Raw genomic sequence first — 23,459 nt, forward strand, 5'->3', positions numbered from 1 at the left:
TACAACCAACCGCTGAACAAGACTTCTTTTAGGTGACCAAAATGTTACAATTAACTTTCATGAACTGAAACACAGAGTTAAGTAGCAGCAGCTGCGCTTATACACTTACTTGTTGCCGTGATAGCAACTTGTCAATCACAACGTAGCCACGCCCTGAAGCATACCCTGCTTTATCATCTATTTTACTCTAAATGGGACCATAATTTTAAAAATGATCATCATGATACATTGAAGAAGACTTGATACTAATGATTGAAACCATAAACTCATTGGGAAAGTGCTTACTGAGGTAATAAATCAAGTGAGAAGTAGAGTCATTTTCTCATAGACTTCCATACAATCTGACTTCTTTTTGGAGCCAGTGGAGTCACCCCCTGCTGGCCATTAGAGAGAATGAAGGTTTAAATCACCTCTGCATTGGCTTCACTTTTCAAACCTGGAGCTACCTGCTTGGTATAGATCCCAAAATAGATCTTACATCCTGAAAAGTATTCTATTTTAAGCCTCTTTATTAAATTTTTGTCCATGAAGACACTATAATTCATTTTAAAAATATTTCTATTTCCTCTTGATGTGTCTAAGACTCATGAGGGTCTCTCTTCAAAAGCTTATTAAATACTTACCTCATCCAGTTATCAGATTTTGTTCTTTGACAGGAACATGAACTGTGACCTGTTCAGATGGAGGAGGCTGCTGCACTAACCTGATAATACAGAAATCAGTGTGTTTGTGATAAACCTCAATTGACTTCTGTTTTCCTCCATTTTGCATTTTTGCTTACAGATGTTTTAGAAATTCAGTAACTCCTGTCCTGATATCTCTTATGTTGGTCAGTGCGTGACTGGATTCAAGACAGACAATGAAAATGGAATAAAATCCCTCACAAAGTATGTATCATTATTAATTTACTTAAATTCCTAATTCATTGCAAGAAGTGAAGAATGCAAAGAATACAGGGTAATCCACAGATGATGCTCACCGTATTCTCCTGAGTGCAAAATAGCATTGATTCATCAATATCCCACAAATTATTTGATGTCTTTCACTCCCACTCCAAATCATGATTTATTCTACACAGAGAAAAGAGACCTTGTTTTTTTTTTTTTGTTTTTTTTTTAAATCTTATGCAACTGTTCATCCGTGGAGAACATGATTGAAGTAATGTTCAGTTTGTGTCTCTAATAAAACAGTAAAAGATTTTACAGCCATGTTAGCAGCTCTGCGAGGCTGTACTTAGGCACAGCTAACCTCAGCTAACATGTTTAGCAGGTATAATGTTTACCATGTTCAACATCTTAGTTAAATGGGTTAGCATGCTAACATTTGCTAATTAACACTAAACACAAAGTACAGCTGGAGCTGATGGGATGTCATTAGTTATTGGACAAGTTGAAATTTTGACCTGATGATGGCGCTAAATGAAAAGTCAGTATCACCAAAGTTATTACAATCCTGATGAAGACATGAATGCACACCCAATGTCATGACAATTCATGCAATAGTTGTCAAGATATTTCACTCAAAACCACAAATGTCAACCTCATAGAAGAGGAAGAGGAAAAGTCAGGGGATCCCCAAAATCATTATGGTACATGAATGGAATCCATGAATATCTATATAAAATTGTTTGCCAAGTAGATGTTGAAATATTTTCACTGGATAAGTGAGTAAATAAGTTTGAATGTGTATGTCTGTACAAAATTTCACAGCACTCCATCCAATAATTGTTGAGATATTTCAGTCTGGGCCAGTGTGGTGGACAAATCGACTGACCATCCCTGATAAAGATGAGACTCGGCTACGTCTAGACGGCAGAAATGTGGCACCATTAAAGAACTTGCTACATATTGCAGATGATCTCTGAGAATTAATGAGACAGATTCCTCATATATTCAAGGCCTTGATTACTATGCTATTGGTAATGAGTTGAAATAAATAGCTGTCATCTGAGGAATGTATTAAAGTCTCGAGTGAATCCATCCATCTTTTGCATGGTTCATAAAACAATGACATGTTGAGAGCCAAACTGGGCCAAGAACAGGTGTCAACAATTATACTGATCTTACATGTAAGAATTTCTCATCAAATATATACATTTCCATGCAGGTAAGTCAAATGAAATAACCAAGCAAACTTATCTTTGAGCACAATGAATCAGTCTAATCAAGCAAGAATGACTGAAACACTGGAAACTGATGTCAATCAAGAGCAACAATTTATCTAATTAACACCATTAATCAGAGATGGAGAACTAATTATTGAAAACAGCTGGTGAGTGCAAATTGGTTGAAAGGCAATCAACGCTCTGGCCCTGTGATTGGATGAGCCCTGGTCTAAGGTGTTGTCAACAGCCAATCCTGATCTGTTGCTAAGCGGAAAAAAGCCCACCACCTGCTCTCATCAGTGTGCTACACAGAGGTCTCCAGCCTGCACCCTCACTGAAGATGCAAGACCTTCTGTACATCTACAGTTCATCTTTTGTGATTAAGAAACATATTTCAACATTGCTTGAGTGTGCATTGGCCCAATTAGAGTTAGCTTTAGAGATGGTTACCAGGTTTGGAACAATTGGCAAAGTAAGATTAAGAGTAAGATTTATTGCAGGTTTGTTTGCATATGTAAATAAATGCTTTTGTAGGGGGTAAAATTTTGACTTCAACCTGGCGTGCAGTCTATCTATCAGATAGTATATGGTGGAGGGATGACTCTGGTTAGTGCCCATTAAGTTTGTTGTAGTGGCCTGAATTCAAGCAGTGTGTAATTAAACTCCACAACAGTAGTTGGAGCCTTCCTGTCCCTCACACTCACCATGTGACCAAGTTTAACTCATTGATTTGCTGAGAAATTCTGAATGAAGGATGTACAAGTTTGGTGTACATGCATTTTTAATTCTGTATTCTGTAACGAAGTGCATGAAGCTGAGATAAAATGACCACTAATCAGCTCTGTTTAAAATGATCATCTGATATTTGGTGAAAAGCTTGTCAATAATTGGTTTGTGTTGTGTTTGTGCCATAGTGAATCTACTAATCTTGTTTATTATTATTTAGGTTTATTGTCATGAATCCCACCCAGCTGTTATTGTTGTTTTACTTTATCAGTATTGGACTTTGATCTATACATGTACAGTATTTCTACTGTAGTAACATTGTTTCAGCAGATCTTATCAATAAACACGGTGTTTTGTGCCAAAGTAGGTTTGTCTTGGTGCAAGTTACCATCACCACCGATTGTCACCATCACTGTCAAACCCTTTGAGCAGTGACAACAATGTTTCACAGTGAGGGTTTGTGTATGTAACACAAACACAAGGCAGGCTTTATCTTTATTTTAATTCACAGATGGTGGAATATGATTTCAGTCTAATAAATCACAATGGAAACAGAGCAGTTGGAGTCTTGGTGCAATCCCAGAAGATAAAAAATGCAAATAACATAAATTGTGAAAATCTTGAATATGTCACTGTCAACCATGACCATTTGATGTTACTATATATCAACAGTAAAGTTTTGTCCTAAAATGAGGATTAACTGCAGGCTGTTTTCACAGCTACATTCTGACATGTCATAGTAGGAAAAGCACAAAATAAAATGAATGATGGCCATGTACTGTAGCTGCTTCAGTTTCAGGGTCCTGATATTGTGCATGCTGACTCACTGTCACACTGTCATGGCTTACTGGGACACTTAAATAGAACAGAGCCATCATTATGTCATTAGTAACACTTGTGCTTTTCCTGCTATGACAAGTCAAAACGTCTGTTGTCAACAAGGCCTGTTAAAAAAAATGTTTAATTTGTTTGATTTCTTTCCATTTCCCCCATGAGATTCACATTAGTTACATTTCCTCTTAAAAAAAAAATCTGTGCCAGCTACACCTCAAGATCACCTGACAAGGTCTTTGGAAAAGCCAGACCTCTTCAGTCTGATGGCCTGAGTGCAGAGAGGATGAAGAGATCTGAGAGGAGTCCTATCTGCAGGCTTGTAGCTAACAGGGCTTCACACGAGGCACTTCCTTGGTTTAAGGACTGGATAGCTCCTGGATTGATGGGGATTGGCATGAATAATTTAGATCTGCATTAAACTGGAAGGAAATGGTGACTCGTGGAAGAGGAAAAGTGGAAATGCTAAGTGGTTTAGAGACTGATTCTTTGGCATAAGTCAGTGTCTGCTGGGCCTCCATGAAAGGCTTTTCTAACAGAGCCTCTGCTAATCTCACGGTGTAGCAGAGTACATATGACACTGCATACATACAGTATAAATGCATGTGCTGTTCAGCAGATAAGATATCTGTTTTGGCAGATGTTTAGAACTATCTCACGCACACTATGTATTTTATTGTGCATATTAAACCGTCAAATGATGTAGAAATGGCTGACATCAGGCTAATGATAGCAGATTAGCAGCCTATTAGTCATTACAGGTCTAGAATCGTAGGAGAAAAAAAAAACACAAGTTCATGTCCGCTATCTACCCTGTGAAACTATACAACATGCTGGAGGCTCAGTGCATAGCAGAGTGCTCTATAAATAGATTTCCCCTGCAGCTTCGGAGTCAGGAGTAGAGTTAGTATGTGCATTAGTGGGCAGGCACGCAACATGAATGACTAGAAGTTGACGGAGAGGAAGAAAAAGAAGTGATGAAAACAACCAGCCACTGAGTACGTCACCAGTTGTGCTGCTACATCTTTCATTTCATCCTGCAGTAACTGATGATTAACCGGAGAACATTAACAAAATTTCATGTGGTATTAGCTTCAAACATGCAGCTGTACAGCATATTGATTGCAGCAGTGCCCTCAGCTCACATGGGTTGTTAATGTAAAGCTGTGATGTCATTTTCAATTGCTGCCCCTAGCCTAGTTCCCTCACTTATATCCCGAGCATGTGTGTTTCTCTACTTGAATGTGTCATAATACACATTCTAACCTTCAGAAAATGTGCAGGATGTTATGAAAATCTCTCAATCTATGTGTTTGGTGTTGAAAAGACACAATTCTTACTGGTCTTGATGAAAGTGTCTCTCCTTTGATAACATAATTACCTTTAAACCAGGGACATTGCTTTAGAATTTCAACTTCTCAGATTGGCACATAAATATCTAATGAAAGGAGATTTAAGAACTGAATCATTGCTTAAGGCATTTTGAATTATGTAACTCTTAATGCATCATGAAAGTGATAAAAACCAAAGTTCGTGAAGAGGGGTAGCCATACCTCAGTGTGAAACTATGAAAAAAAAACAACAAAAAAAACACCAGCACCATTTTCCTAAAAGCTCTGGGTTTGGGTAGTTTGTGATACACATTATTTTAGAAATTTTATGATTTATGAACAAGACTAGGAGTCTACATCTATGCTAGAAGCTATGTGAGACTCAGTCTCAGCAAGTGTTTGTGTTCAGTTGTTAATTAGCACTAAACACAAAGTACAACTGAGGCTGATAAATGTCATTGGGTATGCAGGTATTACAATTTTGTACCAAATTTCATGGCTATCCAGACAATGGTTGTTGAGATATTTCACTTAAAAACACAATTATCAGCCTCATGGTGGCACTAACTGAAAAGTCAGAGGTTCACCAAAGTTAGTTTGATCTATCCTCTGGGGACCGTGAATATCTGTACAAAATTTCATGGCAATCCATCCAGTAGTTGTTGAGATATTTTAGTCTGGACCAAAGTGGTGGACCAACTGACAGACCTTGCCATCCCCAGCTGCTAGTGAGGCTAAAAACTATCCATAGATTTTAATCAATAATAAAATAATAATTGGTTGTACCTCCAGTATCATACACTCACACTTTCTGGCTCCAGCAGACTATATCCATGCTTGGTGCAATTGTTTTAAATGACCTTGTTCATTCAAAAGTAGAGAGCAAATCTCCATTAATTATGTATCTATCTGGGCATGAATAATTTATCAGAGACATTCTGTATGATGGAATTATGTAATTGTTTTATGACACATTACAGTGCAGATACAGGGCCGAAATCGCTCTTTTTCGCTGTACATATGACACCTATCTCATATAATGGAGTTATTATTATAAAAAAGGTTCAGGAACAATACCACGCCCCTCTCTCTCACTAAATTCAAACACCTGTGCCTCACTAATTCAATCATCCGTGCATACCTTTAGAAGCGTGTCTGACCCCTTTCCCTCCCGTTCGTCTCAGTTCTCATGCGACCTACGACACGCTTGCATCGCAAACACTTACCTCCCGCCCGTGCTCCGTGATCCACGTTCCTCGGCAACATACCGCCCACGACTAGATCCAGCAGTACCAGCGTGATATCTCCTTTACCACCACATCCACATGGAACCCTTCTCCTCCAGACGCCGCGCTTCTGATCACTTGGGATCCAGATTCTCCACACGCATCCACGCAATGGCCCACTCGGACGCGGCTCCAAGCGATTAACATCTTCAAGCGGATGTTTGCTCACCTCTGGCGAGCTCTCAAGGAGACGGTCGTCCCACTCCTACGAAACGATGATAAAGACTAACTTTCCAACGCTATGCAGACTCTACTTCCATCAACTCTCTCGCTGGCAGCTCAAATTCTCCCGCTCCTTTGGGTTCATTGTCCACCGCCGGGCCGCCACACACCGATGACGTCACAATGCAGCCTACAACAACAGAGCCCAGACTTCTTCAGCCCCGGCTGAAGGCCAGGCTGAACTCCAGATACAAATCCCGTTTTGCCGAACCGACAACAAAGCCAGGTTCTTCCTGCTTCCCTGCCTCCACACCTCCACCACATGGATGTATAAAGAGAACTGGATAAAGCGTCGGAGGCAGGGCCCCGTTCATTCCTATGAAAGTTGCTCAGTGGCGCATGAAGCAATAAAAAATCGACTTCCCGGTATGAAAGTACCCGGATCTTCTGCATTGTGCGGCCCATAGAGCATGCACACCAGTGACTTTTGCTGGCTGAGTCGGCTACTTCCGGTTTAGCCCTCCGGCTAACTTGAATGGGGATGAAACAATTCAATCATGCGGCTCTTCTAGGCTTTTGAAATGTGATCGGACCGAATGGATTTAATTCTGATAGTGAGACAAGTCATTTTGCGGGGGTTGTGACGCTCAGAAAAATGTATCCGCTGATTTACAGACGTCTCATTCACAATGTAAGCCTATGGGAAAAAGTCTTTTTGGGCCAGTGTGCATCACGTGACGTTGTAATTACAAGGTTTGGCCGCTAAGTCAAATTTGCTTCAAAGCCTGGCGCTCTTCCTGTATCCAGTTCTCTTTTTACATCCATGCTCCACCACCGCTCTGGACGGCCACTCACTTCCAGATTCCCCGCCCAGTGCCACCCCTACGCCCTCGCAGGGCTAGGCCGTATCTCCCCCTGTGCCTGCTCCCTCCCTGTCTGATTTGTCTCGTGTTTTTTGTCTTTTCTCTCATCCCCGTGTCCACAGGCTGCACAATCAACCCCCGCACATACATCCCCTCATCCTTTCCTCTTCCCTTCCTTCAGCTACAGCTACCTCTACGCTTTCGGCTCCACCTGCTCCAGCAGCTCCTTCTTTTATGTTTCTTCCCTCAACCACCTCCGGTCCTGCGGTTACCACAGCAACTGTTAGACCGAGCCATGGTGCGCCCTCTGATGGACCCTCTCAATTTCCTACTGTTCTATCCCTGTTCCCCTCCCTTCCTCAACACCCAAATGTTTTTTCTGTGTCTTCAGCATCCCCTGTCGCCTATCCCCTCACTCCAGCCGTCATTAACACTCTGGCCTCCACCACTCCACCCCTCCACGGCCTACAAAGCCAGGCTTTCCAGTTCTGCACAGCCTCCAGTTCCACCACCGCTCCAGCCGACCACTCGCTGGCGGGTTCCCTACCCAGCGCCCCCTTTACTGGCACACCAGTGATTCCGTCTTGCCGCCACTACGTCGCGGCAACAGACTGCTTCAGCCCTAGCTAGGGCCAGATCATATTTCCCCACGTGCCTGCTCCCTATGTCTTAATTGCCTCATGTTTTTGTTTCATCCCTGCGTCTGTGAGCTGCACATCTTACCACTTCACACGCATCCCTTCATCCCTCACCCCTTGACCCTCATCCCTTCATCCCTCGACCCTCATTCCTTCATCCCTTGCCCCTCAACCCTCATCCCTTCACCCCTCGACCTTCATCCCTCGACCCTCATCACTTCATCCCTCAACCCTCATCCCTTCATCCTTCCCTCGATCCTTCGACCCTCGACCCTCATCTCTTCATCCCTCACCCTTCGACCCTCATCCCTTCATCCCTCACTCCTCAACCCTCATCTCTTCATCCCTCACCCTTCGACCCTCAACCCTCATCCCTTCATCCCTCCCTCGATCCGTCCTTTATGAATCATCCTGGCTCTCCTTCGTTGATATTATTTGTTTACAGCACCCCTTTTTGCTTCCACCTGCCACAGCTACTATAGCTCCCTCCAGTGAACAATTTTCATTGCAATCACTTCATATCGATTCATTGCTTCAGGGAGCCTGGTTTTCCTCATCATTAGTTGATACGTAAGGAAGCCACAGAGCTCCCTCCTTCCTAGCCCCCTCCGTTTTGTATTTGTTTTCGTTTTCGTCTCATCCCTATGTCCGCAGGCTGTATAATCAACCCCTGCACATACATCCCCTCATCCCAGCATCCTTTCTTCTTCCCTTCCTTCAGCTCTTTCCTTCTCTTTCTTCCCATAGCCACTACTGGTCCTGCTGTTACCTCAGCCACAGTCGCACCGAGCCACGGTGCTCCCTCTACTGGACCCACTCCATTTCCTCCTGTTCAATCCCTGTCCTATCCTGACCCACTACCAAACTCTCTGCACAGGCAACCTGTCTCCCCACATCGACAAAGTCAGTCCACATTCCTAACCGTACTCTGGCCAATTCTTCCGCACTGGAGCCGCTTCAGACCAGACCACCTGTTAAAATTAAGTAAATAAAATTCTCGACTGCTAGTCTTCCCAAGATTCCATACCTACCTCAGCTACATTTAAAGAGCCCGTCCTCACTTAGTCCAATGAAGTTAACTTTGGGGGATGACGAAGCACAAAGCTCATCGAGACATGTCCCCCACCCTGAGTCTCGACCCCCGGGTTCCTGGACGCTCCAGCCTCTTTGTGATTCCTCGGTCATCCCCATGCCATCAACCCCCTTCATCCCTCTCCTCGACCCCCATCCAGCCCACCATACACTATCCTCATCCAATCCTGAACCCTCTCGACAATCCAAATAAAACTACTTTTTATACCGTTCAAATGGCGTGGTCTTTGTTAGTGAAACAACCATTTACCCGTTTTTCTCCACTTCATAAAGTACATACCCCCCCCATCAGTTTCACATCCCACCTACACTGAGAGGGTCCTGTCTGCTGAAGGTCACTGGATGCAAACTGAATTGTACTCCTTCAGAATTATACTGATTGGCCAAAAGGGGGCAGTGTAACTAAAGGACCAAATGTTTAAACCAACCATAATATTTTAGAAACTATAGTTACAATTTTAATAAAACCTGGTGTAGTCTGGCAGTGTGTAGGGATCAATGTAAAAATTATAAACATTAATTTTCACTCATGGGTGCTGACATATTTCACTTGTTCTCTTTTGCATGGATGACCATCAGATGAATAATTTAGCATAAGGTACCGCAACATTAAAAAGCTTTGCATTTCTATCTTTCTGTTGCCAGACCTTTCACAGCTCACAGTAGCTGCTTCAGTATGCTACCTCCGTGAAGAGGAAGACCACCAGCACATCACCATCATGCAAATATACAGCAGAGTTTGTAACTTAAAAAAGAGAGGGAGAAAAAGACAGTCAGTCAGTATTGTTTGTTCTTTATTCTCTGTTTGCGTGACTGAATAGTTTGTTTCCAAAGGCAACTGCAGATGAAACCAGTCTATTTCCAGTCCTAGGAGACCACAGACATTGTTCTGCACTTACAGTAGGGTGGTGGTGTGTATGCTCTCCTGGGACCTTAGCTCCTTAATTTACAAGATCACTGCTATTACAGTCCGCTTTGCTGTTGTCTTTAGTGTGTCTGGAGAGGCCTGAAAGGGAATTTGCTCAGCAGAAATGAGGAAGGTGTGTGTGTAAGTGAGGGAGAGAGAGAAGACTGTGAGTGGGGCTAAGCTGAGATTTCCTACATTCAGATGAAGAGTGTAATTACCACAGAAAGAGCAGGCATATGGCACTGGTGCAGATGTGTTTACACAGTGCACTCAGCTGGGGTTGGCTCATTACCAGAAGAGAGAGAAGAGCAAGGGCAACCCCTCGCTTGTGAGTCTGCTTTAGGTAGAGCTCTTACATCTGAGGAGGAAATAAACTGCTGCCTCACCTTTCTAGAAGCAGTTGTCAAAATAAAGTGTTTGTGTGTGTGTGTGTGTGTGGGAGACAGTGTGCTGCTTTTCTTTCTACTTCTTCACCACGCCACTTTTGTTGTCCATGGTGACAGGTATTGTGGTCTCGGAAGACTCGATGGCCTGTCTGATCAAAGGAGCCTCCACGGTCAGCAAACCCTCAGGAGACAGGGATGAGGTCACCTTCTCAACATTAGTGTTAGGGGGGAGGCTGTAGGGGAGCAATACAACACCGTTATAAATTTAACAAACCACTGAAGTGAATTTAAAAAAGCACCAATCTTGATGAAAAAAGTATCACTGCCACTATTTAAACAAAGACGGAATGAAATGTCAATGCCCAAACAACCCTTGATAGGAAATCCCAGTTTGTATTCTCAGTGTGTGCTTTGGCCCCTGGATGGCAGCAGAGCCCTATTAAGCTAAAAACTCGGACAGAGGAGGGCTGAACGCTAGGTGGTGGAGGCGGCTGCTGCTGCTGCTTTTCAGAGCATGAAATTCAGCTATCAGCAGCAGCCAGCCCTCTACAGGCCGGTACAACCCAAAACTAAAGAGTCTCACGTCAGCAAAGCCATGATAAGAGAATCATAGGAATCTGGAGCAAGCCTGAGAAATGCATTTCCTCCATGAAAGTTCATTGCAAAGCCATCATCAAACCACCAAAACGAACTGATTTTTAGTCTTGAATTTGGAAAGTTTTGAAGTGAGTTGTTAACATATTGTATGGCCTCCTTTCATTAACTGGACAACATTCTTGTTTAAAGTGATCAAAAAACTAATAAAATTCAATTACACAGGCTTATTCTTTGATAATGAATGCATTTTAAAACACTGATTTACTTACGTGTATTTCCTGGTGAAGGTTCTGGACACAAATCCGTGCTCGTCCTTCCTCTCCTCATGCTTGCCTATGGACACAGAAAAGATGCATTCAATCTGAGTTATAACAAAAACAATGTATTATGATGCACCAATTCTAAAAGAAAACTCTTGTACAGTATGTATTTTTAAAATGCATATTACATGTATATGGAAATAGAAGTGACATGGGTTGCAGAAGCTGATCGAGCACATGAATACAGCATTAGTGGAGGGAATAGTTGCATGGTGTTGTATAGCTGTGAGTACATGTTAATAATTTTGTACCTCTTATCCCTGACAATTCCATATTGGTACGCTCCATTTTTAGGATTGCATAAACATACTTAATGAAAATAATACCTTAAAACTGTTATCATAACTATCATAACTCACTTAATAATGAAGCTTGATTGCATTTTTAACAATCAAACTAAACTAGATTCAGTAGTTTGTCATGTTCAGCAGGTCTTTTTCAAGGCAGACATTTTGTTTTGTCAAAGCAAGTAATGCACAGGTGTAACCAATATCCAACATATAGTAATTATGGCTCAGCTCAATTAAGTGTCCCAGAAGGCCATTCCATTGAGCTGTCACACACAATACCAGCTACAAGTTGGTATTCTTAAATGAAAACCTTTTCTTGCTAATATATGTTTATCCTGTATTTGATCTACTAGTCTACATAGGTATTATATACTGTATGTCAGATACAAAACCAAAATGTAGATACTTTAAGCAACAGTTCAACACCTTGGGAAATGCCCTTGGGTTTTCTTGCTTGCTTTAAGCCATGGGCAGCAGACGGTTAGCTTAGCTTAGCACAAAGACTAGTGAAGGTAACAAGATCTGTCTACCAGCACCTCTAAAGCTCACCAATGAACACATTATATCTCACTTAACCCATATAAAAGCTGAAGTGTAAAAATGACATGTAGAAGTGCTGGTAGGTAGATTTTGTTAACTTTGGACAGAGCCCGGCTAGCTGTTTGCCCCTGTTTCCAGTCTTTATGCTAAGCTAAGCTAACCAGCTCCTGGCTCTAGCTTCATACTTTTTACCTCTAGTACTATACTGTATGTCTAGCAGTGATACAAATGGAATTGGATACTGTTCAGTGACAGTGTTTTGTGTTTACAGAGGCCTTTGTGGTGCTATTTTTATCTTGCACATCTTCTACCAATGTAACCACAGCCATATCACTAGTCTTTATCACCTGTCAGTCTCTCAGAGGCACCCAGATGCCTGGCTGTGATGTTGTAACACTGGCTTTCATTCTGGCTCTATGCAGTAATATGTTTGTTATGACAACGGGCTGATAAAGGTTCTGTTCCTCAGGGGAGCTGTCCGCATTTCAACAGGACGAGACTGTCAGCATGAGTGTGTGTCCGGCTGGGGTAAGCACAAACTTTTTCAACAACTGCATTAAGGGTCATTATTTGTGAGTATGCATGACAAATAAAGAGAGGGCTGTAGCAGGTTGATTTATATACAAAGCTCTTCACTAAAGTGGGGTTATATCACCTTTAAACATATCATCTTTGTTTGCTTGTGACAAATGATAATGAGGTGGCAAATTCCACTTGGACTGAATCCTGAGCTTTGTTTAAGCTTTGTTTAGTGTTTCTGACTATGCCCAGTCTCTCAGCAGTGAGATACTGGTCAGACCCTGATTTGGAAAAGATCCAGCAGTCCTTTTAAAGTAGCAGACATACTGGGTGAGTCACGGCTAAATCCCTTACTCAAATTCCTCACTCTAAAAGCATGATGCTTTGTGAAACGACAGACAGAGAGGCTGAGACTAACTGGGAGAAAAAAGGAGCTCATGGCTTCAAAGAGCTAAGCTATTATATGATCCATTCCACACTTCCTTCAGGTTATTTTGCTTTGGTTTTTCACAAGCATAGGCGCACAAGAAACTGTTTTGGCACTATGTTAATCTCCGGGCTGCTGTTAAGTCGACTCCCACATGTTGATTTGTGTATTGTTTTGCATCTAGCAGGCGTGCATCCAACTGCATCCGCCCTTCGGTGTGCTGGAACTTATTATATTGTTTCAAGATATTATGTAACTCTGCAGCAATGCATCTGCCTTGTGTTTGACCCAGCAAGAAGATTTCCTGCCTTTTTAGTGTGTCTTCTTGTTTGGTAGTACAGCAGTTTCTGTTTTTCAGGAAAGACACAAACCTAAGTACACATATTATGTTAAGTTCCTGTCAATGTATCTGTCCTGTATGTAAGCACATCTTTAGGTTCTATCACTTTACTATTAGACTGGCTCTTCCTGACAGTGGATTGTCTTAATACATTTAATGTTTTTAGGCTGTGAGGTTATGAAAATACTTAAATCAGCATGCAATAGGTAACAATGCAGTACAAACAGGGGATCAGTGAAGGAGAAATGAGGGCTCACCAGTGATTTCCACCACACCATCCTTGGTCTTCACCACCAGCTCCTCAGGTGAGAAATGGTTGACATCCAGGGACACCTTCCAGTTGTCTTGGGTCTGCTTGATCTCTGATATGCCACTGCTCATCTGGCGGGACAGGGCACGAGCCTGCTGGGGCATCATGGCATTGGGGTACATCATAGGGGCGTGGGGCATCATGAGGCTCATGTCCGGGGCCATCATAGTGGGCCGCACGTACCCCGGCCAGTGGGTGCTGGGGAATGTGGCAAACTCCTCAGGCAGGGCCGGCATGCCGAACGCCTGGTCGAAGATACGGCTCTGGTGCCAGTCACGGAATGGGTCCCAGCTCGGGGTGCGCATCAGGGTGAAAGGAATACGTCTCTCTGTCATGGCTGCTGTTTTTTTAGGCGGAAGAGTAGTGTTGCTGTAAGAGCCCTCTGGCCTCTCCGACAATGTTTTCCTAACGTGCTGTCTGCCTCTCAGCTGAGGGCTTTTATACACACTGACACCACCCCTGTCAACAGAGCCCTCCTTTCTGACTCAAGCCCCCATAGCTCACACCCCCAACACATTTATGGAAGGTACTAGAATATCTATTTGTGGCAGACATAGCACTCAAATGGAATCCAACAGGAAGGCCCTCCCCAGTGACAGCTGACCGGTGAACTGTTAAACTTTCCTCCCTCATGCTGTATGTAATCCCCCCAACCCCCTCCCCTCTGGACGTCCCAAACAGCCAGAAGAATCTGGGAGGCTGCTGGGAAGTCAGACGCCTGCTGCGCACATACAAAACTCAGACTTAGATATGACTAACATGCTGTTTTTAACATGGCTGTGTCCGACCATGACATCATGTGATATACAGTAGGCTACAGGCTGTGCCACGCTATTATCAGCCTCATATTAATTACACAGTGCAATGTCAGACACCAGTTTGTGACGTGGATGCAAATGAATATTGCACACACATACACCCATAAATACAAACACAAATACACTATTGAAGGTTTAAAAGACAAAAAGTTTTTTAATATTACTTAATAATAACACTGAATTTCCTGATTCATCCTCAGGTCCTTTGTGAAATAATGACACACAAGAAGATGACTGACAAACAAACTTTGATCTACATGTAATTACCACAATATTCAGGTCAAAGTATTCACAATTGCCTGTTACTGTATCAGATATATGCAGTGTCTTTTTCTGCAGCCGCTCATGTTATTAACATCACCAGAGGAGGAATTAATAAGCTGTGGTTTCTCAAAGCTACTGACAGCCTGACAGACCTTTATTGCTGCTGTCTCTGGCTCTATGTGTATGTCATAGATGTGTTCACACTGGCACTCTCATGAGATGTTCTGCATTAGCTCCTGAATTGCACCCTGTCACCCTGAGCTTATAGGATCCAACTATGAGGTAAGTCAGAGGGTTCACAGTCTCCCACAGACTCCTTGAAGTTGCAATCAAGTTTTTTTTCCTTTAGCATCACTGTCAGCAGGAGGTATGTTGGATTAGATTTGCTTAAATATTATTGGATATATCCCTAGAACCTAACAAAACAATACATTTGAGAATTAATGAAAAGATCACTGATTGAATCAATTCTTTTGGTGTATTTTTTTCAGTTTTGCTGCTCCAATTTAAAGTTACACTTCTGACACAAAGCTTTTGTGTGGGCATGCAGTACAGGCGTACATGCCCACTGGTCAACAGCTTTGTGAGTGACAGTTAATGTCCAAGAAGTCAGACAGTGGGGTAATCCATGATAGCTGGTTAGCTTCTACAGTTACTTAGCAAGCTATCTCAAAGAGAGGGGAAGAAAATGAAACAGACAGAATGTGAAGCGAATTTTAGACGCAGAGCGATTATATACAAAGCACAGGTGTAAGTAATAACACTAACGATGGCTCCATTCCATTAATTGTCTCAGTAAGCCATGTCAATGAGTGAGCATCATAGACTGTTTATAAAGATGGATGTAGCAAGGTGTCACGTCGCCCATTGGTTTGCACTTGAGTCGGTTTGAAGCCCAGAGTTACAGCTTATTGTTGACGCTGTTTGCAGCCAGGACCTTCCACATAAGGAGTATGGGGTGTTGCCTTTCATGCTTTGGAAACATGCCCCACTACCCTGGATGCAAGCTAACGCTAGCTTACTGGGAACACCAAGCACTGCACACTTGAGCTAATGTTACTTACTTCAGCTAAATTGTGCTAATAGGGCAAGTATTGTAATCAGGTAACATTAAACTTAGTGAAATATTGTGACAATAGACCGAGTGCAAGTCCTGGAGCTGGGAGAGCAGCAGGTGAGCCAACTGTCAATCACAGCTGTCAATCAACGCCCATATGGCAGATATCAAAGCTAATAGAAGTCTTATTAATGGAGCAATAATTCCCAAAATGATCACCAGCATGCTTTTTAGAGGGCCCAAATTTAGAGATTGAGACCATAATGACTCGCTGAACTGTTGAATTAGTACTTCTAGAGAGAAGCTTTTTGAATAGGTGTCAGTTATAGTGACACTTTAAAGGTGCAGTGTGTAGAATTTAGTGGCAACTAGCAGAACAGACTCGGCAGAAATGGAATATAATATTCATAAGAATGTTTTAATTAGTGTAAAATCCTGTGGAAATAAGAATCTTTGTGTTTTCGTTACCTTAGAATGAGCCCTTTATATCTACATAGGGAGTGGGTCCCCTTCCATGGAGCCTGCCATGTTGCACCGCTATGTTTCTACAGTAGCCCAGAACAGACAAACCAGACACTGGCTCTAGAGAGAGTCTTTTATGTTTTCTGCGAGTTTTGCAGCCTCCGTAGGTTCTTCTACATGGTGGAGGGTGAGAGGTATTCAGTTGGTTGCATTCTGCAACCTCACCACTAGATGCCACTAAATCCTACACACTGGTACTTTAAGGTACTTCTGCACTGGCTTCAGCCTCAAGTTGTGGTAGTTGCCGTTTGGTGAGCATGCACAACACCGAGGCCCTGGAACTGGCTCACCTAAAGAGAATGCAGCCATCAGTAATGTTATTAATTCCACCTGTGCTTTTCCTGCTTTAACAAGTCAAAATGTCTGCCGTTAAAAGGGTCTATTGATGCAAAGATGCATCAGCAAAAGTTGATCATCAAGATAATGCTAGCATGTTGATGTTAGCCTATTAAACATTACACTTATGTTCACCATTTTCACTATCTTATTTTAGCGTATTAGCATGTGAATATTTGCTAACACTAAACACAAAGTAGGCCTACAGGTGATCACTGATGAGAATGTCATTAGTTTTGAAGGTATTTTTGGTCATAATAGTATTGGATAAAATTACATTTTGACCAGGTGATGGCACTAAATGAAAAGTCAATCAAAGTTATTAAGATTCATCCTCTGGGGACCATGAATGTCAGTACCAAATTTCACAGCAATCCATCCAATAGTTCTCTAAATAAATAAATAACTATACAGTATATTTCCATAAAAACAAATTTGCCAATATGTTTTTGATATTTCCATAAAAAAACATGTCAACATCATGATGGAGGTAAAGTGACAAAAGTCATTAGGATACACTAGGAACCATGAATGTATGTACAAAATGTGACAAAGATGTTGAGATATATTTCATTGAATAAATAATGTATCCTCTAGAGCCCTTGAGAAAAACCTGGTGAAAAATGGGCAGCAAAACTGAAAAGTGACAGTAAAACCACAATCCCAATGAGTGAAATAAAATTAGTGAATATTGTTATTGAGCATAATTTTAATTAAATTAAAAAGTTAAGTTTTATATTTTTTTATTTTGATGTCATATTTTGTTTTCAAATTGTTTTCATAGTTTCAATGGAATTTCTTAGTTTGATTCTTGATAGATAGCTCAATTACTCTTGAAACCGATGTAATTCCATAGAGTTACAGTATGTTACAGCAGCTGGTGGTGATATATCCACACTCCTTAAAATAGACCACATCCTCCCATCAGTCCTGTAATAACTGGCTGGGCTGAAGGTTGGGGAGCTGGAGAACATTCTCGTTCATTTTTGGGATGTTTCATGGTTTCAGTCATGTGTAGCAGGTACTGGAAGGTTCTCATTATTGCCATCTGCAGGCAAAAATATGCACAACACCTGCACCTGCTCTCTACAAACAATGAACTCTTACAGAAAAAGAACAACAGGAGAATTTGATAATTTCCCCATTTGTTTTTGTTTATTGTCAGGTATAATAACTTGTACACTACAAAGAATGACTTGTAGAACCAAAGGGGCAATGCTATACTTGAATTAAAATAACAGGTTCGCAGAGTATCATAGTAGGTTATACTGGGAATGCAACACTGTGCGAGTGACATGAGACTTGACGAATGGTTAGGAAGACTTAAGGTGATCCCTGATTGTATCGCCAGTTTGTTTACTCTACTACTGAAACTGTAGACAGAGGAGGCATTACAGAGCCTGCTGGTGTCCCTGCGCTAAGTTACATCACATATATTCTCCTCTTGAAGCTGGTAACCAGGGGACCTCTGACAGAAACACGCTGTGGCCCATTATACAAGGGATTAGAGTATGCGGTGGCTGGGAACATACAGTCGAGTAGAATAATGGACTCTCCGCTCTGTGGAGGGAGATGTTTTGGTTCTGCTGGAGGCTTTGTCATGAGAACAGAAGAAAAAATCTGATCCCTCGCTCCTCCATACAGGCAGAGCCACAATAGCTTGCATTAAAATGAACCATTACAATAGACCGGGATGCCATAACAGCAGTCGTGGGAGTAACTGTAGGCGAAGATTCAGTTCCACTGGCTAAAACCAGAGCAGTCAACATAAGCCTTCGCCACAGTCAAAAAACTATTCTGGGTGAAACATGGACACATACAGTACATCTTCAAATGGGAATACATCTGCAGCAATCTCATCTTCAAAGCATGATCCAACTGCTTTACAGCTCAAGGCGAAATCATAAAGAGTTAAATAAATTAAACAATAAATAACCCAATAAATAAGAAATAAATACAGTGTATTCACAAATAGCTGTGGTCAACACAAACGTGTGCATGGAGACTTTTGCAGACAGTTTTCCTGTACAGTACCATACTGCAGCCTTAGTTGCAGGCTACAGTGGAGCACACATAAATAATTAACTCCTTGGTCATTGCAGAGGAGGTGCAAGTCACACACACTCACATGCGCACACACTCACACACACTCTCACCCATAACATCAGGATTAGCAGAATCAACATAATCATTTAAACAGGGAAGAGAGTAAAAGTACATAATATATCCCCCCCTCCCCACCCCTCGTCCCATTCACCTCTGTATGCAGGCGGCTGACATACTGTATAGGTCAGAGGGGAGCGCAGATGCACCCTGGCACCTTTAATGACGGCCGGGTATTCTCCTACGAGCAGCAAGTCTCCCCTGATGCATCATGCTAAATTGCCGTCAAACAAATCTCTTCAAACTATATGGAATATACAGTGCATAGTTTACAAAGCCAGAACTTAAAAGTTACATCTATACAGACAAACCTATACAATACAATTCTTATCATAAAAAAGTTCCTTCTTTTTTGCTTCCTATTCATCCACCGACTTCTCTTTTGTTCTCACTTTTGTTGATCTGTGTGCTTCAATGAAACAGAAGTCTTTGGGAGATGATTACATGATGAGAAGGAAAAACAACAACAAAAAAAAAAGTCCAGTTTTCTGACATGTACAGTAAGCTGTTTACCGTTGATGTGTCCTCTTTTTGTCTTCTACTCAGCTCCTATTTTTAGGATATATACATTTATATAGTATATAGTTTTTATGTTTTTAATGGATTCATTTTTGGTTGCTTTGTGGAAGAAGAGAAAGAAAGTGCTAACATACAGCGAGATTTGTTCTTTGGGCTCTACCAAATTAATTTTTGACACATGATAACCCATTTCCTTGTATGTGAAGACATGAACAGTGACAGCCAATTTCATAGTAATGTGCTATATCAAAATACATTTCTCCTCTTTGATCCGGGCTCTGCATTAGAGAGAGATAATGGTCTAGGGGTCGAGGAGTTTGGGCCCCTGGACTGTACAGCAGTGTGGGCACTGTCGAGGGCTTGTTAGAAATACATAATGACTGAACCGGAGCACAGTAATTTTGAACTTCTCCTCTGCTTGTTTTTTTGTTTCCCTTTCTGTGCCACGTTCCGCTCAGAAGCCGGGGCTGTCGTAGCTGCTGCGGCTGTAGTAACTGTGGTGGCTGCGGGAGCGGCTCCTGCTGCGGCTCCAGCTCCGGCTCCGGCTCCAGCTTCGACTCCGGCTCCTGCTGTGGCTTCGGTTGTGGCTGCGGCTGTGGCTTCTGCTGCGACTGTAGCTGCTGTAGCTGCGGCTACGGCTGCGACTGGACCGCGAGGGGCTGCTGTCGTCGCTGGACGACGAGGGACTGGGCCGGTAGTACGGGATCGGCCGCTTCCGGGCGCTGCGGAGACGAGAGGGAGGGTGTTAACATAGGACAAAGACAACAACTGTTTGACGGGTTAGTGTCAGCAGCATCTTCAGGCATTTATCTGATGCTGATGTCAACACACATGATGTATTAAGAAAAGATTTGGTTGGATGAGAGCAAATCAGTGTTAGGTTACAGAGGTGGTAGACTTATGATCAGTACAGGATCTGAAAGAGAGCAGTTATGTGGGTTAAAAAGTCCAAGCTGTCTAACCCCACACACACACACACACACACTACAGTTGCACACATACATATAGCAGAGAAATGCATGTGGTTAGTTTAAGCGCTTAGATTGCCTTGTTAATAGCCACCCTGGAAGTGCTTCCTGTAAGGTAATTAGCTGTTAGCGCCCAAAAGAACTTCTTCTTCACAGTGGAGGCCAACACCCAGGAAAATCAACATTCAACAGTGTGGATAGAGATGAACGCTATCAAGGTGTCCCTGCTGCTACAAGTCATTTCAGCAGTGCTGTAGATAACTCTTTAGCCTTGTATTCTACAATATATCTGCCATGGGAATCCACAGCCGGTGCAATAGAGAGATATGCACTTAAACAAACCTTGATAGCATTTTAATCTCTGTATCCCTGTGTTATAACATTAGCGCATAACCGTAGTGGGGTGTAGCTTTTAGAGTTGGTTTATTTGTGTAAATTTCAGGAAGGAGATGAATGAGGAGAGAGAGAGGACAGGGGAAAAGAAGAAACAGGAGGAGGCCACGTTTACTCTGGGGAGCTCTGATGGTTTTGCTGTTCAGCCAAGCTTCTGGAGTCAGACTAGCAGGGTCCTGCTGCACGGCAACTGTTACCAGGGTAACTAGCCAGCAGCTCAGTTCAGCAGCAGCATCCCGTTGTCTCGGCATCAGGACCTTTAGGACTGGAGTGGAAGATGACAAGGTACACACGTTTCACCCATGTCTATTTGCACTTGTATGAGAGAGCATAGAGGTGACACGGTGAGTCATCTTTAACACCACAGAAACACTTCACAGGGATGTGTGAGCTTTTCTTTTTATGTTTTTAATAATGAACTACAAGCCTCAAAGAAGTTTCTGTGGGGAAAAGATAAAATGATCAAATCATGAATAAGAAGCCAGTTCACTAATAAAATAGTTTTGTAGAAAGCTTAGATGACTGCAGATATGTTAAGTCTAATTCAAACATATTGTCATCAGCAGAGGATACCAAATACAGAACTGCAGACTTGTAAATGGTTGTAAAGAAATTCACTGATGAATGTTTAATGGCACACAATAAAATCAAACAAATCAGTAAATCAATACATAAAGATATCAAACAGACTAAATCAAGCAATGGAGATTAATTCAATACATATAATCCTTTCATTGTATTTCTGTTCATGATTTCTGTATTGACTTTATCTCCTTATGTACATTGTCTCAGGCTTACTCTGTTCTCTTATTTTAACTTCATGTTTTAAAAAGCAATATACTGTTATAATTGATGTTAATATCTAAATACATTAATATCTAACTAAATATGGAATTTATAAATGAGCTGAATTCACTGATGAATCTTACAATGCAGTTTTTAACAAGGAAAGTATTTAATTCCTATGGAAAATCAACATGGCTCAAGTCACGTATTTAGTTAATCTTCTAAGTTTTACATTTACAGATAGTTAGTTCTGATACTATTGGTCATAGTTTTGTGATTTGTTTTCACAAACTAAAAATTAACATCAGCCTCTATGTCTCTTGCCACCAGCTGTGTAATCACCACATCCATTTGCTCCGGCACGTTTTCAGTTTTACTTTGCACAAAAGATTTAATGGATCATAACATGGTTCTTAAAATTTCCCCTTGTGAGTTAGAGCAGGGACAACTCCCCTCATTTTATTGCGTTTGCTTGTCATTGTTGTAATTTGAAGTTATAACAGAACGACTTTTGCCCCATCATGAGTGCATAGCTGTAAAATTACGCTTAAAATTAAAATTGTGTTTTAAGTGCAGAGTGTAACCTACATTAAAGTGTGTCATATTTAAGTGCTGCTAATCCCAGACATAAAAAAGCTGAACATAAAATTCAAACCGGTCAGACTCACTATGACAGACTGACAGAGCCTCTCAGGGCAGCCTGCATTGCTCTGGTGCTCTGCTTGAGGAAGGTCCACATAAGTTGTGAATAAATATATGTCCAAATGGAAATCTTAAAAACATCAGGAGGTGTTTATGGACAGCTGTGTTACCTGGTGATCCTGCGCGCCTCCATGAAGCTGGGTGAATCTCTTCTCCTTTTGCGAATGGGTGAGTAGCTGCGAGAGCGGCGGCGAGCCCGACTGTCGGTGTCGGAGCGGTTTGGACTGTCCCTCTCTCTGCGCGAAACACAGAACACCGTCAGAACAGGAACAACAAAGCACATGAGAATGAAAGCTAACTGTGATGCAGGAGGGGGGGAGGTCTCACCTGGAGTTGTTCTGTCTATTGTGTGGGGACTTTGCCTTGCTGGGGCCTCTGTCTCTGGAGGCAGAGGATGAACGCCCGCTGCTCCAGGAGCTGCTGCGCTGTCGGAGGTTCTGTTTGCTCCGAGTCTCCTCTTTCTTCTTGCCCGACGTGTGTGAGTGGCGTCCTGGAGATGCTGATGGGCTCCGGTGGTGCGCCTGCCCCCGACTAGAGCGGTGGTGACGTTTGGAAGAATGGCCACCTTTTGTCCTGGGGTAATTGGCAGAATTGTAACTTTCTAAATGCAGGAAATGTCAGATAATTCTCTAACAATAATAATAATTTAACAGCTAGGCTAAAGTGGGAAATTCCAGCCGTGATAAGAGTCTGAAAATGTGGGCACCTACAGTGAGAGACAAATGAGGGTTTTTGTGCTTACTTTCTCTGGTGACGGGAGGTCCTCCCTCTGTGAGTGTGGTTATGCTGGGAGTGAGCCGAGTCGCTGCTGTTTGCAGGGGAGTGGGGGCTCTTATTCTGGCCTCTCTGGCTCCCTCTCCTCCCTGACGCCTGGGTTACGGAGCTCCCTACAGCTGTGTTCCTGCTGTCCACACTCCCAGCCTCTCCTGCTGTGCACATCTGTCCTGTTTGGCTCCTGCTGGGGGCGCTGTGGAGCTTGTGCTCTCTCAGCAGAGTAGACTGGATGCCTGTAGAGCCAGCAGTCAGGAGACGGAGCTTCTGTAGAGAAATGATGACCAACAAAGGAAAAAAAGAAAAAAAAAAAAAGAAAAAAGGACATAAAGAGCATTAGAGTGTTTCCAGGTTGGTGATTGAGTGCTACGGTGTACTTGCCAAAAGAAGGTAAACATCTAAAAGAAAAAGATCTAGGTTTTCTCCATATGGCTTATAGATAGTCCTCTATGGTGCAGCGCATGCAATACTTGGCATGCAAAACCATAATG

General features: G+C 42.3%; 2 protein-coding genes and 1 long non-coding RNA gene across 7 annotated transcripts in view; 1 reads left to right on the plus strand and 2 right to left on the minus strand.

Moving 5' to 3' along the window:
* Window positions 1-9,805: 9,805 nt before the first annotated feature.
* hspb1 (heat shock protein, alpha-crystallin-related, 1) lies at window positions 9,806-14,120 on the minus strand. Its single transcript, XM_042431174.1, has 3 exons — window positions 13,617-14,120; window positions 11,193-11,256; window positions 9,806-10,559 (listed from the first exon to the last, which is right to left on the minus strand). The coding sequence occupies exons 1-3, from the start codon at window positions 14,002-14,004 to the stop codon at window positions 10,403-10,405; spliced, it is 609 nt and encodes a 202-aa protein (XP_042287108.1). The 5' UTR covers window positions 14,005-14,120; the 3' UTR covers window positions 9,806-10,402.
* A 4,795-nt stretch (window positions 14,121-18,915) lies between these two features.
* The window catches only part of srrm3 (serine/arginine repetitive matrix 3), a 74,232-nt gene continuing 69,688 nt past the window's right edge, over window positions 18,916-23,459 (minus strand). Inside the window, exons 11-14 of one of the 2 annotated variants that reach the window (XM_042431173.1) lie at window positions 22,940-23,232; window positions 22,525-22,770; window positions 22,308-22,433; window positions 18,916-20,070 (exon numbers count right to left, since the gene is read on the minus strand). In XM_042431173.1, coding sequence (XP_042287107.1) covers window positions 19,803-20,070; window positions 22,308-22,433; window positions 22,525-22,770; window positions 22,940-23,232 — 933 coding nt within the window. In that variant the 3' untranslated portion in view covers window positions 18,916-19,802. Of the gene's footprint in view, window positions 20,071-22,307; window positions 22,434-22,524; window positions 22,771-22,939; window positions 23,236-23,459 lie in introns of both variants that reach the window. The other variant, XM_042431172.1, reaches the window with a different exon arrangement.
* The window catches only part of LOC121910130, a 59,312-nt gene continuing 55,832 nt past the window's right edge, over window positions 19,980-23,459 (plus strand). For 3 of the 4 annotated variants that reach the window (XR_006099594.1, XR_006099593.1, XR_006099596.1), the window contains exon 1: window positions 19,980-20,994. This is a non-coding gene — a long non-coding RNA (uncharacterized LOC121910130). The remainder of the gene's footprint in view (window positions 20,995-23,459) is intronic. The other variant, XR_006099595.1, reaches the window with a different exon arrangement.

Source organism: Thunnus maccoyii, chromosome 13 (genome assembly GCF_910596095.1).
Source record: "Thunnus maccoyii chromosome 13, fThuMac1.1, whole genome shotgun sequence".
Lineage (NCBI taxonomy): Eukaryota > Metazoa > Chordata > Actinopteri > Scombriformes > Scombridae > Thunnus > Thunnus maccoyii.

Excerpts from the sequence above, each read along its gene's own strand:
- hspb1 (XM_042431174.1), bottom strand. The coding sequence starts at position 14,004 with ATGACAGAGAGACGTATTCCTTTCACCCTGATGCGCACCCCGAGCTGG. Across the intron at positions 11,257-13,616 it reads TGGTGTGGTGGAAATCACTG|GCAAGCATGAGGAGAGGAAG; the intron begins GTGAGCCCTCAT and ends CTGTGTCCATAG. Across the intron at positions 10,560-11,192 it reads ACCTTCACCAGGAAATACAC|CCTCCCCCCTAACACTAATG; the intron begins GTAAGTAAATCA and ends GCTCCCCTACAG.